The sequence below is a fragment of the Tachysurus fulvidraco genome, chromosome 11, assembly GCF_022655615.1.
Source record: "Tachysurus fulvidraco isolate hzauxx_2018 chromosome 11, HZAU_PFXX_2.0, whole genome shotgun sequence".
NCBI lineage: Eukaryota > Metazoa > Chordata > Actinopteri > Siluriformes > Bagridae > Tachysurus > Tachysurus fulvidraco.
This window is the reverse complement of record NC_062528.1, coordinates 4,557,097-4,570,133: the sequence shown is the minus strand read 5'-3', so window position 1 is coordinate 4,570,133 and position 13,037 is coordinate 4,557,097. Positions and strand designations below refer to the sequence as shown.

The 13,037-nt window shown below is 39.6% G+C and overlaps 1 protein-coding gene and 1 long non-coding RNA gene across 3 annotated transcripts in view; both read left to right on the top strand.

The window, feature by feature from the left end:
- The first annotated feature begins 3,504 nt into the window (after positions 1-3,504).
- Positions 3,505-13,037, top strand: part of stard10 (StAR-related lipid transfer (START) domain containing 10) — a 20,583-nt gene continuing 11,050 nt past the window's right edge. Inside the window, exon 1 of the mRNA XM_047820917.1 lies at positions 3,505-4,223. Coding sequence (XP_047676873.1) covers positions 4,065-4,223 — 159 coding nt within the window. The 5' untranslated portion in view covers positions 3,505-4,064. The remainder of the gene's footprint in view (positions 4,224-13,037) is intronic.
- LOC125145940 lies at positions 4,432-7,537 on the top strand. Of its 2 annotated transcripts, XR_007144428.1 has the most exons (3): positions 4,432-5,476; positions 6,449-6,574; positions 7,009-7,537. It is a non-coding gene; the product is annotated as an uncharacterized LOC125145940 (long non-coding RNA). The 2 variants fall into 2 exon arrangements; XR_007144427.1 differs by lacking the exon at positions 7,009-7,537 and having other exon boundaries at positions 6,449-6,590.

The window sequence follows — 13,037 nt, the reverse complement described above, 5'->3', positions numbered from 1 at the left end:
CCACACAGCAGAGCTGCTCTCACTACTGTCTTCTACACCTTTCCTTTGATTCTTGCTGTCACTCTTCTGTCACACAGCACTCCACCCACTTTTCTCCACCCACTCCAAGCCACCTGTACTCGCCTCTTCACCTCTTTTCTACACTCCCTGTCACACTGGATGGTTGACCCCAAATACTTAAACTCTTAGACTTTCATTCCCCTTTTTTCTGGAGCAGACCTCCACCTTTCCAGGTATTCCTCCACCTGCTCTTTACTTTCACTACAGAATGTCATCTGCAAACATCATTGTCCTTGGCGATTCCTGTCTCACTTCATCTTTCAACCTGTCCATCACCATAGCAAACAAGAAGGGACTCAAAGCTGATCCTTTATGTAGCTACACCTCCACCTTGAACTCCTCTGCTGTCATACTCCTCTCATATACAGTATATCCTGAACTAAATTCCAATTCAATTTATTTGTATAGTGCTTTTAACAATTCACATTGTCTCAAAGCAGCTTTACAGAAGTACGGAAACATATAATATAATATAATATAATATAATATAATATAATATAATATAATATAATATAATATAATATAAATAACAATGGCACTCTGTCCAGGGTGTATCCTGCTTCGATGCCCGATGACGCCTGAGATAGGCACAGGCTCCCCGTGACCCGAGAAGTTCGTATAAGCGAAAAAATAAGAATAAAAATAGATAAATAATTAAATATGCACATTTAAAGTTTACAATTGATTTAACAATATTAAATTAAAATGTAAAATACTATATATATCTATCTACAACTACTCTGACGTACTTCTCCGCCACATCCTCATACAGTACCATAGCTCCTCTCTCTGCACCATCATACGCTTTCTCTAAATCCACAAAGATGCAGTGCAGCTCCTTCTCACCATCTCTTTACTTCTCTATTAACATTCTCAGAACAAAAAAAGTAATAACTACAATAATAATCATATACATAATAATACAATTGTGTAACATTTATGCAAGGAGTCCCAGAAATAAAATTAAAACTAAAAAGTTTGTTATCTAACATATTTGTGAATCTGACATATTTGTGGTTTCTCAGTAACATGACAAGTGAGGATGATCAGGGAATAAACATTTATAGCTGCTATAACATAAGTGACAACAGGAACTAAGTCACAATGTTCACAACCATTAAATGTAACTATTAACTATTAGTATTATTATGTAAAAGTATGTAAAATGATGAAAATAAGAATAAGAAATAAGAAACTTGAGGATCTGCTGTTATATACATTTTAGGGTCATAAAAGTAAATCTGCTTAACCACAAAACACCATTGCTTACTATTTTACAGTAACACACACAGAATTACTTTTACACACATGGACAAATTTGTTGGTACCCATCAGTCAATGAAAGAAAAACCCACAATGGTCACAGAAAAAACTTTAATCTGACAAAAGTAATAATAAATAAAAATTCTATGAATGTTAACCAATGAAAGTCAGACACTGATGACAAATCACAGAGACGAATAATCCGAATGGTAACAAAAGAGCCCAGAAAGACTTCTAAAGAGATCCAAGGTGAACTTCTTGCTCAAGGAACATCAGTGTCAGATCGCACCATTCTTTGTTGTTTGAGCCAAAGTGGACTACATGGGAGACGACCAAGGAGGACACAAATCATTAAAAAGCTAGACTGGAATATTCCAAACTACATGTTGATAAGCCACAAAGCTTCTGGGAGAATGTCCTATGGACAGATGAGACAAAAATGGAGCTTTTTGCCAAGGCACATCAGCTCTATGTTCACAGATGGAAAAATGAAGCATATCAAGAAAAGAACACTGTCCCTACTGTGAAACATGGAGGAGGCTCTGTTATGTTCTGGGGCTGCTTTGCTGCATCTGGCACAGGGTGTCTTGAATCTGTGCAGGGTACAATGAAATCTGAAGACTATCAAGGGATCCTAGAGAGAAATGTGCTGGCCAGTGTAAGAAAGCTTGGTCTCAGTTGCAGGTCATGGGTCTTGCAACAGGACAATGACCCAAAACACACAGATAAAAACACCCAAGAATGGCTAAGAGGAAAACATTGGACTATTCTAAAGTGGCCTATGAGCCCTGACCTCAATCCTATTGAGCATCTTTGGAAAGAGCTGAAACATGCCATCTGGAAAAGACACCCTTCAAACCGAAATACCTGCTGAGAGGTGCAGAAGTCTCATTGACAGTTACAGGAATCGTCCGATTGCAGTGGTTGTCTCTAGGTTGTGCAACAAGCAACAAAATATTAAGTTAGGGGTACCATCATTTTTGTCTAGGCCTGTTCCATGAGTTTATTATTTTTTTTAAATAATTATATTCAAGGATGGTTGAAAAGCAATGTCTGATGTTCATTGGTAAACATTAATAGAATTTGTATTTATTACTTTTGTCAGATTAATTTTGTTTCTGTGACCATTGTGAGGTTTTTCTTTCATTGTTTGATTTCTTTCATTGTGAGGTTTTTATTTCATTCTTTCAATTTTGTCCATGTGTGTAATCTCTTCCCTAAACATGCCTGGGTTTCTCTGTGTGTTCAGTGCTAGTGTGTGGTGTTGCACTAGCTATCAGTATTTCATGGATTAGCATTGTTACAGCATTAGCCTTTGCCCTGTTGAGCTCAATGTGGAGTGATTGTTGATTGTGGAGTAGTGATTGTGGAGTGCTCAGGGTAGAAGGAGACTGTAAGAAAGAACATTCAATGCAGAGCTGTATCACATGCCATGTAGTAACACACTTTGGGACTGAGCTGGGAGGGCAGACAGTGAAAAAAATATCAAAATGGTGAGTGAAGGACGAATAAACACAACACCAAGGACAAATGTGAATGTGCGCATGCACACACAAATGTATGAGAACACAATACTTTTCTACATCTTACAACAATAATAAAAAGAGGAGGAAGAGAAGCATTGAGGAGTAAAACATAGAAAGGAATAATAGTGATTCTTGATTATGTTAGTGAACAATATCTTACCAAAAGTTTGGATACGACATTGAAAACTGACACAAAGTGACACATGGACATTCAGATTACACCAAATAATGAAGAGAGTGAAGGAATAAACAAGATAAAATGCCGAATAGATGAACGAGACAGCAGATATTTAGACATGATGATAATGACAATCTCAATCGAGCCCTAGATCAGTTAGGAAATAATACATTTATTATGAACTAATGTTCTAAATGCTGACTCGGCACACTTCTTCCTCTTCCTCTTCCTCATCAATTATAAAGGTTGAATTTAAAAACAGCTTTTAAATATCAGTTAAACACTGTTTCTAAAAATTATTAAAATATTAACTATATATTTGTAGAAAGAAAACAGAACAAAAAACGGGTATCAGGCAGCTGGGTATTATAATTGTACACGTCATCTCTCTCTCTCTCTCTCTCTCTCTCTCTCTCTCTCTCTCTCTCTCTCTCTCTCTGTGAGGTGGGCGGTCCAAGTCTGCCACTCATCTTTTTCATCGGAAGGTCTGCGTGCGTGTGCGCGCGCGCGCACGGGGAGACCTAACCAGCGGCGGCGGATGGTTCTCCCACTCAGCGCTCGCGCTCGACCATCAAACAGAGCTGCGGTGTTTTTTTCCGCCTCCGCTTCCCTACGGAGCTGTTTGCCGTCTGTCGCGCACGCTGTCGGGATAAAGGGCGTTAATTAATCTTTCGCAGTGTTAGAACTCTGCGCAATAGCCATTTCAGCGATTAAATCTAGAGCGTTCGCGTGCGTTTGTGAAGCTCATTAGGTTTTGCTGACCGACACTAATTGAGAGTCACGAGACGCGCGCGCACCGGACGCCGCTTGTTTAGAAATTCTGCGTTCGCGACGCTTTATCTGCCAGCAATAAAACTTACACAACGTCACGGTGACGGTTTTCCACAGATTAAAATATACACACTAAGAAAAAACTAAATCAGAGCGAGGGTTTAAACCATTAACCCGGTTTAGTTTGACGCAGGATCCGGTTTCAGCGCCTGCTTCCGTTATTGTTGGAGCGCACGAGCTAATAGCACTCGGAGTGTTTAGGAAAGATGTCCGGTGAATCGGTTCTGATCCCGGATGACCAAGCCTTCAACAACTTCAAACACGAGTGTGTGTTGGATGAAGGATGGAGTCAGACTTACAACAAGTCCGGCATCACGGTTCTGATTCAAATCCTGGAGGAGGAGAAATCGCTCCACAAAATCAAGGTAAGATACAGGGAAATCACCTACCCCTACCTGTCTAACCTACCTCTACCTGTCTAACCTACCTCTACCTGTCTAACCTACCTCTACCTGTCTAACCTACCTCTACCTGTCTAACCTACCTCTACCTGTCTAACCTACCTCTACCTGTCTAACCTACCTCTACCTGTCTAACCTACCTGTCTAACCTAACTCTACCTGTCTAACCTACCTGTCTAACCTACAGTACCTCTACCTGTCTAGCCTACACCTGCCTAGCCTACATCTGCCTGTCTAACCTGCCTGTCTAACCTACACCTGCCTGTATAACCTGCCTGTCTAACCTACACCTACCTGTCTGACCTGCCTGTCTAACCTACGCCTACCTGTCTACCAAACACCTATCTGTATAACCTGACTGTCTGACCTACACCCACCTGTATAACCTGACTGTCTGACCTACACCCACCTGTATAACCTGACTGTCTGACCTACACCCACCTGTTTAACCTGACTGTCTGACCTACACCCACCTGTTTAACCTGACTGTCTGACCTACACCCACCTGTATAACCTGACTGTCTGACCTACACCCACCTGTACAACCTACCCGTCTGACCTACACCCACCTGTACAACCTACCCGTCTGATCTACACCTACCTGTATAACCTGACTGTCTGACCTACACCCACCTGTACAACCTACCCGTCTGACCTACACCCACCTGTACAACCTACCCGTCTGATCTACACCTACCTGTATAACCTACCCATCTGACCTACACATACCTGTCTGACCTACACCTACCTGTCTAACCTACCCGTCTGAGCCAACTGGGTTCATGTTGGTATTCACTTAGAAACATCAGAAATTATGAATGAATGAATGATGTAAAAAAAAATGCATCCTTCTTTATGTGAAATGTATGTTTTATTATTTCACACACTCTAAAAAGGGTTATACTGTCTGGATGAAGGTCAGGGTTATCACTCCATACATCATATCCTGTTTCACTCAAGTCCATCAGTGTACAGAAGGAAATATTTAGTGTTTCATTTCCTTTGTTGAGTTTAACACACTGTATTGGTGCTCTTCGTGGTGGGGCTTAATAGATCAGATTACAGCGTGATCTGTGCGTGCTGTTGACTTTACCTCAGTGTCCGTGTTTAACCAGCGGCCCATGTCCGGGTCTTCGACAAGTTCTCTTTCTTTAGCGATGATGTGAGAATTGTTTGCGGAAGGCGAGGATCAGACCTTGTGGTGCTTAAAGATACAGGTCTGTTCACTTTTATAGGATTTTACTCCAGTGTAAACAGTGTTTAATGGGTGGATGTCGAGTTTTCTGCAGCTGTGCAGAGACCTAAAGCCGTACAGTGACATGAAACTAGACAAAATCTGAACTGTAACCTCAGATTAGCCACATTTTCCTACAGATTAGCCATGCAGCTAGTTTGTCATGAGGTTTTAATCATCTTACTGTGTGTGAAGTGTGTACATGAAGTGTTTTTATTTGAACGAACACAACTATATATAAACAAATGTGTTTTTATGAAGGAAAAGGACAGTACTTTCAGAAACAAAGATACAGTCATGAACAATGTCAGATAAGTTTATCCTCTATGATACAACAGTACAAAATGTACAATTATTTACTTTATCAAAGTTTTAAAGGGCCAGTACACTTTACTGGGCATCTGAAAAAAAAAAACCCATTCCATTAAAGTCTGACACCTCAATCGTGTAGTGTTCAGAGTAAAGGGAAATTTATAGGAAAGAGTAAAGGAACTTCTCATAGAATGAAACTTACTATTGGTTGTGCCATATTTAGTTTTATTGTTTTGCTCTGAATTCATCTGATTAGAGAGATTACTGAGGACCTTCATGTGTTCTGTATTATTAAGGAAAATATTGATTTGTGAATTTTTAAGTGTGGGTAGCTAAAGCTAAATTTGTTAGAGATTGAATATTGAACCTGGTTATTAGAAATGTACTTATAGGAATGAATAGATATTTAAATAAACTGAACTTGTATAAAACAATGATTTTTACAAAGAAATATTACCAATAGAATCAGAGGTCCTAAATCTATTCTGGATTCTTTACAGATGTAGTAAATATTGTTAAATATAAAAGCTGTAATATTGTAAGCTCCATAGTTGTGTGACAATTGTGTGACACATCAGCGATGTTTCAGTGATTTACAGTCCCTTATGCCTCAGGTTTATCTTGTTCTCATTCTCACGCTCAGACAATTCACCTAAAAGGAAGTCAGCTGATATCTGAGCCGGGCCTCGCATAAAACCCTGTTGTTATCACGGACGAGTGTTCGCACCTTTCTCAAGGACCTTTGGAAAAACACACACACTGCGTTCAGGTTCAGTTTTATATTTAATCCACCATGTTTCTCAGGTGAGCTCTGAATCATCATGACTGTAAAGGATTAGTGACACGGGGCCAAATACAATGGCTCGAATTGTACTTACAAACTTAATCTTAAATAATCTCTGGATTAGGTTCTGGTATGATGTAATAACAATTTATTTATTAATTCAGTAAAAAGCAAAATTCGTTTGATTTTTAATTAAGAGAATTTTCAGGGGAGGAAAAGTGTACAAAGCTTAAACTTTCTATAGTTTCATGTGATGTAAGAAACAAAATATGATGGGTCAGATAAATAATGATGATATTTTTTCCCCTTACACCACAGCAAGTTACCAACAATTTTAAGTGACGGGTAGTTTTTATCTATTTATATGTACAATTAATGTTGATGAAACATGTTTTTTCCTGTGGTCACTTTCATTATAGCATCTAGAAACTGTCGCTCCGACATCACCATAGTCACTGCTTCACCTATGACTGTCACAAAGCCCTGACTCTGGAGACTCCTTCCATAAATGTTACATAAACAAACATCTTACAGAAAACTTCTTTTTATATGAAACATCTGCTGTACAAGTTCTTGCGTATAAGCTGTTCATACAGAAAAGATAATGTATTTGAACAAGTGCATTAAAATGAGTTCATAATGATATGATAATGTAGTTCATGTTTGAATTGTCTTTTGAGGCAGCTGTAATTATGTACACATGCACACACATTTTCTGCACTGTGCTAAACTGGAGGCTACAGTGTTCCAGCTTTCAGGAACACTTCACATGGTTACTCAGGTGTGTGAATAATCTTTCATCGCTACTGAGATCCACAGTGCAGAACTCAAACTAACATTCAAACAAACAAAACAAACTATTACATAACACTGACTGCGGGGGGGGTCTGAGGAGATGTCCTTAATCATGTTGTTGCACTTGCATCTCTCTCTCTCTCTCTCTCTCTCTCTCTCTCTCTCTCTCTCTCTCTCTCTCTCTCTCTCTATATATATATATATATATATATATATATATATATATATATATATATATATATATATATATATATATTCTCCCACTTCTAGTTTGTCTGCAGTCAGAAATCCCACTCAATTTTCTTCTTTATTCTTCACACTATTATTTCATGCTCGCTGTCCTGAATGTGAGTGGAAACAAATCTGGCTTTTGTTCATGAAACTGCTAAAGTTGTGATGGAGAACGTGTGGTACAGGGACCATGTGGTATGGAGAACATATGGAACGGGGAACGTGTTTGAGTACGTGTAGGGCAAAATATCTGGTTCAGTGCAAACGTGTTGCAGGAAACAGATGGGACTGAGAAATGGAGTACATGTAGATCAGAAAGTGGGCAAGATGTGAAACATAGTGACAGAGTGTCAGTGAGACAGAAATGTAGAATAGTGACCCAATAAAGCAGGACAGGAATAATAATTATTCGGAATGTGTGGACCGTTCATTAACCAAATTTAAAAAGCATTGACAGATAGCCACACTTTTTTTTTTTTTTGTGAACAATTTATTATTATTCAAGACAAGATCTTCACTTCACGTATCCGGTAATATTTACTAGTGTAGTGTATTCAATTCAAGTTTATTTGTATAGTGCTTTTTACAGTGGGCTTCGTCTCAAAGCAGCTTTACAGAACATAAACATAGAACAGAAGTTAAACATAAGGAGAAAAAAGAATTAATATAGTAAAAAAATTATTATATATATTAGTTCACAGTATGTATCCATCCATCCATAATGAGCAAGTCTGAGGTGACTCAGGCTGCAGTGGCAAGGAAAAACTCCCTTAAATTAAATTAAAATAAGGAAGAAACCTTGAGAGGAACCAGGCTCGAAGGGGAACCCATCCTCATATGGGTGGAACTGGGGGTGAGATTACAAATATACAGATATATATTTTATTTACATTTATTTTATATTACAAATATACAGTCAAACAAATGTTGAATTGGTGTAAAGATCACATGGAGTGTGATCTATTCAAGTGTGTGTATGTGTATGTGTCTATATATATATATATATATATATATATATATATATATATAGTGTGTGTGTGTGTATATAATATATATATATATATAGTGTGTGTGTGTGTATATAATATATATATATATATATGTGTGTGTGTGTGTGTGTATATATAATATAATTACATACATACCAAACATAATTTTTAAACTATATACAATTGCCAGAGCCTTGAAACATAAATAAATAAATATTTTTTAATTGAGTTCTCAGAGTTTCTGACAGAGTTTCTAGCAAAGTTTGACAACATTCTAATCTGTGGTGACTTTAACATTCATGTTTGCTGCCCCTCTGATAAACCTGCTAATGAATTTAAGGCACTTTTAGACTCATTAGATCTGGCTCAGTCCATTTCCTGTCCCACCCATTGGTTAGGTCACACTCTTGACCTTATTATCTCTTGTGGGGTGATTATGTCAACCTGTGAGGTCATGGATTTTCCCATCTCTGACCATTCTCTCATACGGTTTGACATTTGTGCTGTTCCACCGGCACCAACGTCTACTGCCCCCCATCGCCGTCGCATTATTACCTCATCTACAGTCGATGACTTTGCTGCTGCTTTCTCTGTTTCTGATCTTGCCTCTACTGCTGAATTGGCATCGCCTCCTTGCCCGGACCATTTCCTCGCCTCCTTCCATACCACCTGCTCCCGGATTATGGACTCTGTTGCGCCCTACAAGGTTAAGTCGACCAATGGTGCATTGGACCCCTGGCTCAATGATACAACTCGGGCCCTCAGGCGCCGGTGTATACAAGTTGAGGGAAAATGGAAGAAGGATAGGTTGCAGGTGTCTCTGGAGATGTTTAGAGACAGTTTTGCCACCTATCAGAGTGCATTGAAGGAAGCTAAAGGACAGTACCTTTCTGCTCTCATCAATAACAATAGCCACCGCCCTGGAATTTTATTCAGCACTATCAATTCTGTTATAAATCCGGTGTCTGTTGCATTGAATGACGTATCTGTAAACATATGTGACGCATTCAAGCAACATTTTTTGGACAAGGTTTTGTTTGTTAGGCAAACCATTACACTAGTCCCCACTGTTGCCATGTCCACTCGTGCGGCGCAATGTGTGCTAGAGAACTTTGATGCAGTTACTCTGGCGGACCTCTAAAAAGCTGTCCACGAGTTGAAGCCTACTACCTGCCCCCTAGATGCTGTTCCTGCCAGGATTTTGAAGGAGACGGTTGACATCATAGGTCCCATCCTTGTCCCCTTCATAAACAGCTGTTTTAGGGTGGGTACTGTTCTCGCTGCTCTCAAACACGCTATTGTGAGACCACTGCTCAAGAAACCCAACCTTGATCCCTCCATATTCTCCAACTTCCGTCCTATATCTAACCTGTCATTTCTGTCTAAGTTGATGGAGAAGCTTGTTTCCACACAGCTGCAGTCTCACCTTCAACTGCACGGCATTGGTGATACATTTCAGTCCGGTTTCAGGTCAAGACATAGCACTGAATCAGCGCTATTGAGGGTCCATAATGACATTCTTAGAGCCCTGGATTGGAAAAGCTCTGTGGTTTTGGTATTACTGGACCTAACCGCTGCATTTGACACCATGGATCATGCCATCCTCATCTCTCGTCTCCATGTTGTTGGTCTGAGGGTGCGGTGCTAAATTGGTTCTCATCATACCTCACTAACAGAACCTTTTCAGTAATGCTTAATGACTATTCTTCCTCGGTTGCTCCTCTATCATCTGGTGTGCCTCAAGGATCTATTCTTGGTCCTACTCTGTTCTCAATCTACATGCTGCCTCTTGGTCAACTCGTCTCCAATCCCAATGTTCAATTTAATTTCTATGCTGACGACCTCCAGATCTATCTTCCTGTGATTCTGAGTAATCGTTCTGCATTGGACCCGCTCCATAATTGCCTTCAGGATATCAAACAGTGGCTTTCCCAGAACTTCCTTTATCTGAATGAAGAAAAGACTGAGTACATCCTGTTTAGCCCAGATTCATCCAGCAGTTCTCTTACTTTTGGTTCTTTAACACCTCAGTTTGCTCCTACCGTGCGTAACCTGGGTTTTATTTTTGACAAGAGTATGCACTTCAATAAGCAAATCAGTGCAGTAGTGAAGGCGAGCTTTTACCAGCTAAGACTACTCAGCAAGGTAAAATCATTCTTGTCTCAAGCTGACCTTGAAAAAGCTATACATGCCTTCATCAGCTCAAGGATTGACTACTGTAATGCTCTCTACACTGGACTTAATCAATCACTTCTCAATCGGCTTCAAATAGTACAAAACGCGGCAGCACGTCTTCTCTCCAACACCTCCAAACGCTCACACATCACCCCTGTCCTCCACTCACTTCACTGGCTTCCGGTGCGGTTTAGGGTGGAGTATAAGGTCCTTCTCTGTGTGTTCAAGGCCATCAATGGTCTGGCCCCAGCCTACCTCACAGAATTAATAAAGGTCTACCAACCAGCCAGATCTCTCCGCTCCTCTGGACATAACTCTCTGGTCATTCCCAAATACAATTATGAGAAGTTTGGAGGCCGGTCATTTGCCAGCAAGGGACCAAAGCTGTGGAACGCACTTCCAGCACATTTACGATCCATCACTGTGCTGAGTGTTTTTAAATCGCAGTTGAAGACATATTTATTCATACAAGCTTTTAACGCGTAGACCCGGTTTCAACTGCTATTTTATGTTTCATTGTGTTCTTATTGATTCTATTTATTTTGTTTTTTATTGTTGTTTTACTGGAAAGCACCTTGTGCTTCTTTTGGCTGTTGTAAGGTGCTCTATAAATAAAATTTGATTGATTGATTGAACTAATATATACGACAGATACAATGACATTAGTTTTGTTGTTAAGATCCTTTTAGATTATGTGCTAGCCCTAAGGGAATAGAGGCGATTTCAAAGTGCAGCAATGACCCTGTCCCAAATGTCCATAGTTGTGGATGGCAGCCAATGATCTCTCTTGAAGAACAATATAACTGAAATAATTATACATTTCTTTTATTAAAAGGGGCTCAGGTGAAAACCAGGAGTGCATTATGGACTTTTTTGAAGTGGTTAAAACTGCAAATACAACTTTCTTAGAAGCCAAATTAGTTCAAATACTGAACGATGAGTCATCATTAAATAAAAGTAAGGTAAGCGATATATAGACTGGAAACTCTGAAATATCCCACGAAATACTGCCACTTGACACCAAAGCTTAGAGATATCTAAGCAATCACAGAAGATATGCAGGTAAGTGCCAATGATATTCAAATGACATATTTACAGTACGGGGTATGTGTAAGCTGCATAAAACGTCTGTATGGCGAAAGGTTAAACTTCTGAACGAAACGAAATGAATCAGCTGGTTTGCATGTTTGTTTGATGAGAGAAACACACTCTTCCATACATTGTCACGGTACAGTTCCATGTCCCTCTCCTTAAGGTCAAGATTTTATGATTCACTCACTCTCAAAGCCTTATCTTTGGTCGTACATCATTTTAATGACAAAATACCACAACAGACGAACAGTTTCCCACATCAAAGCCAGTGACATAACAGTGTACTTGATGTGTAGGAATGCAGAAGCTTACAGTCACTGTAGCGTCCCTTAGTACAGAAATAATTCATTCGAACATGCAGACCTGAGCTTTCACTCATTTCCAAACGAAGTGCTCATTAAAAAGGATTGGCTTTGTTATAATGGCTTTGATTAACACAATGTAGCCAAAGGTATGTGCACCCATGACCATCACATCCTTTTTGTGGTTCTTTCCCAAACTATTTCCACACGACAGGAATGGGACAGTGTGTTGTAGTAGGGCTGTGAGTGGTGTAAGAGGGGGAAAGACAGGTTTGGGAGGGTTGAGGGAGAGGGAAGGTATGGTAGGAGTTTGGGGGAAAATGTGGGACCGGTGTGCTGGGAAGCTTTTGGAGGTATGTGGGAGAGGCTTGTGTAACTGGCGTGGGACAGATGTGGGCAGGGTTGTGAAAGTGTGACAGGTGTGAGGTGGGGAAGGTGTAGGACAGGTATGAGAGTGGGAAAATATAAGGAGGAGTTCTCTAATCATTTATCTTTCATGTGATTAAACATTTGTGTTCTGTCAAATTTCACTGAGATTTAGAGGATTTTCATGGTGAATGGTTTGTTCAGATAAACAGTGGTGTGGCAGGAAGTGATCAGGATGAGGTGTAATCATGTGTGTGTGGAACCAGTGCTGCTTCTTGGTCAGCTTTTACTCTACACCCATCTTTATTTTACACATCATTATACATTCTTTTTTTTAAAAATCTTTTTCTGTTCCTCTTTTCTTTCCATCTTTGCCTTAGGCTGTGTGAAGAACAGAAATATTACACTGACCTGTTTCTGCATTCCATAAATCATTAAAACTTTGTTGTTAATCTCTGCAGCCCATTTTAATACTCAATGTGGGTCAGAGTGTGTGTG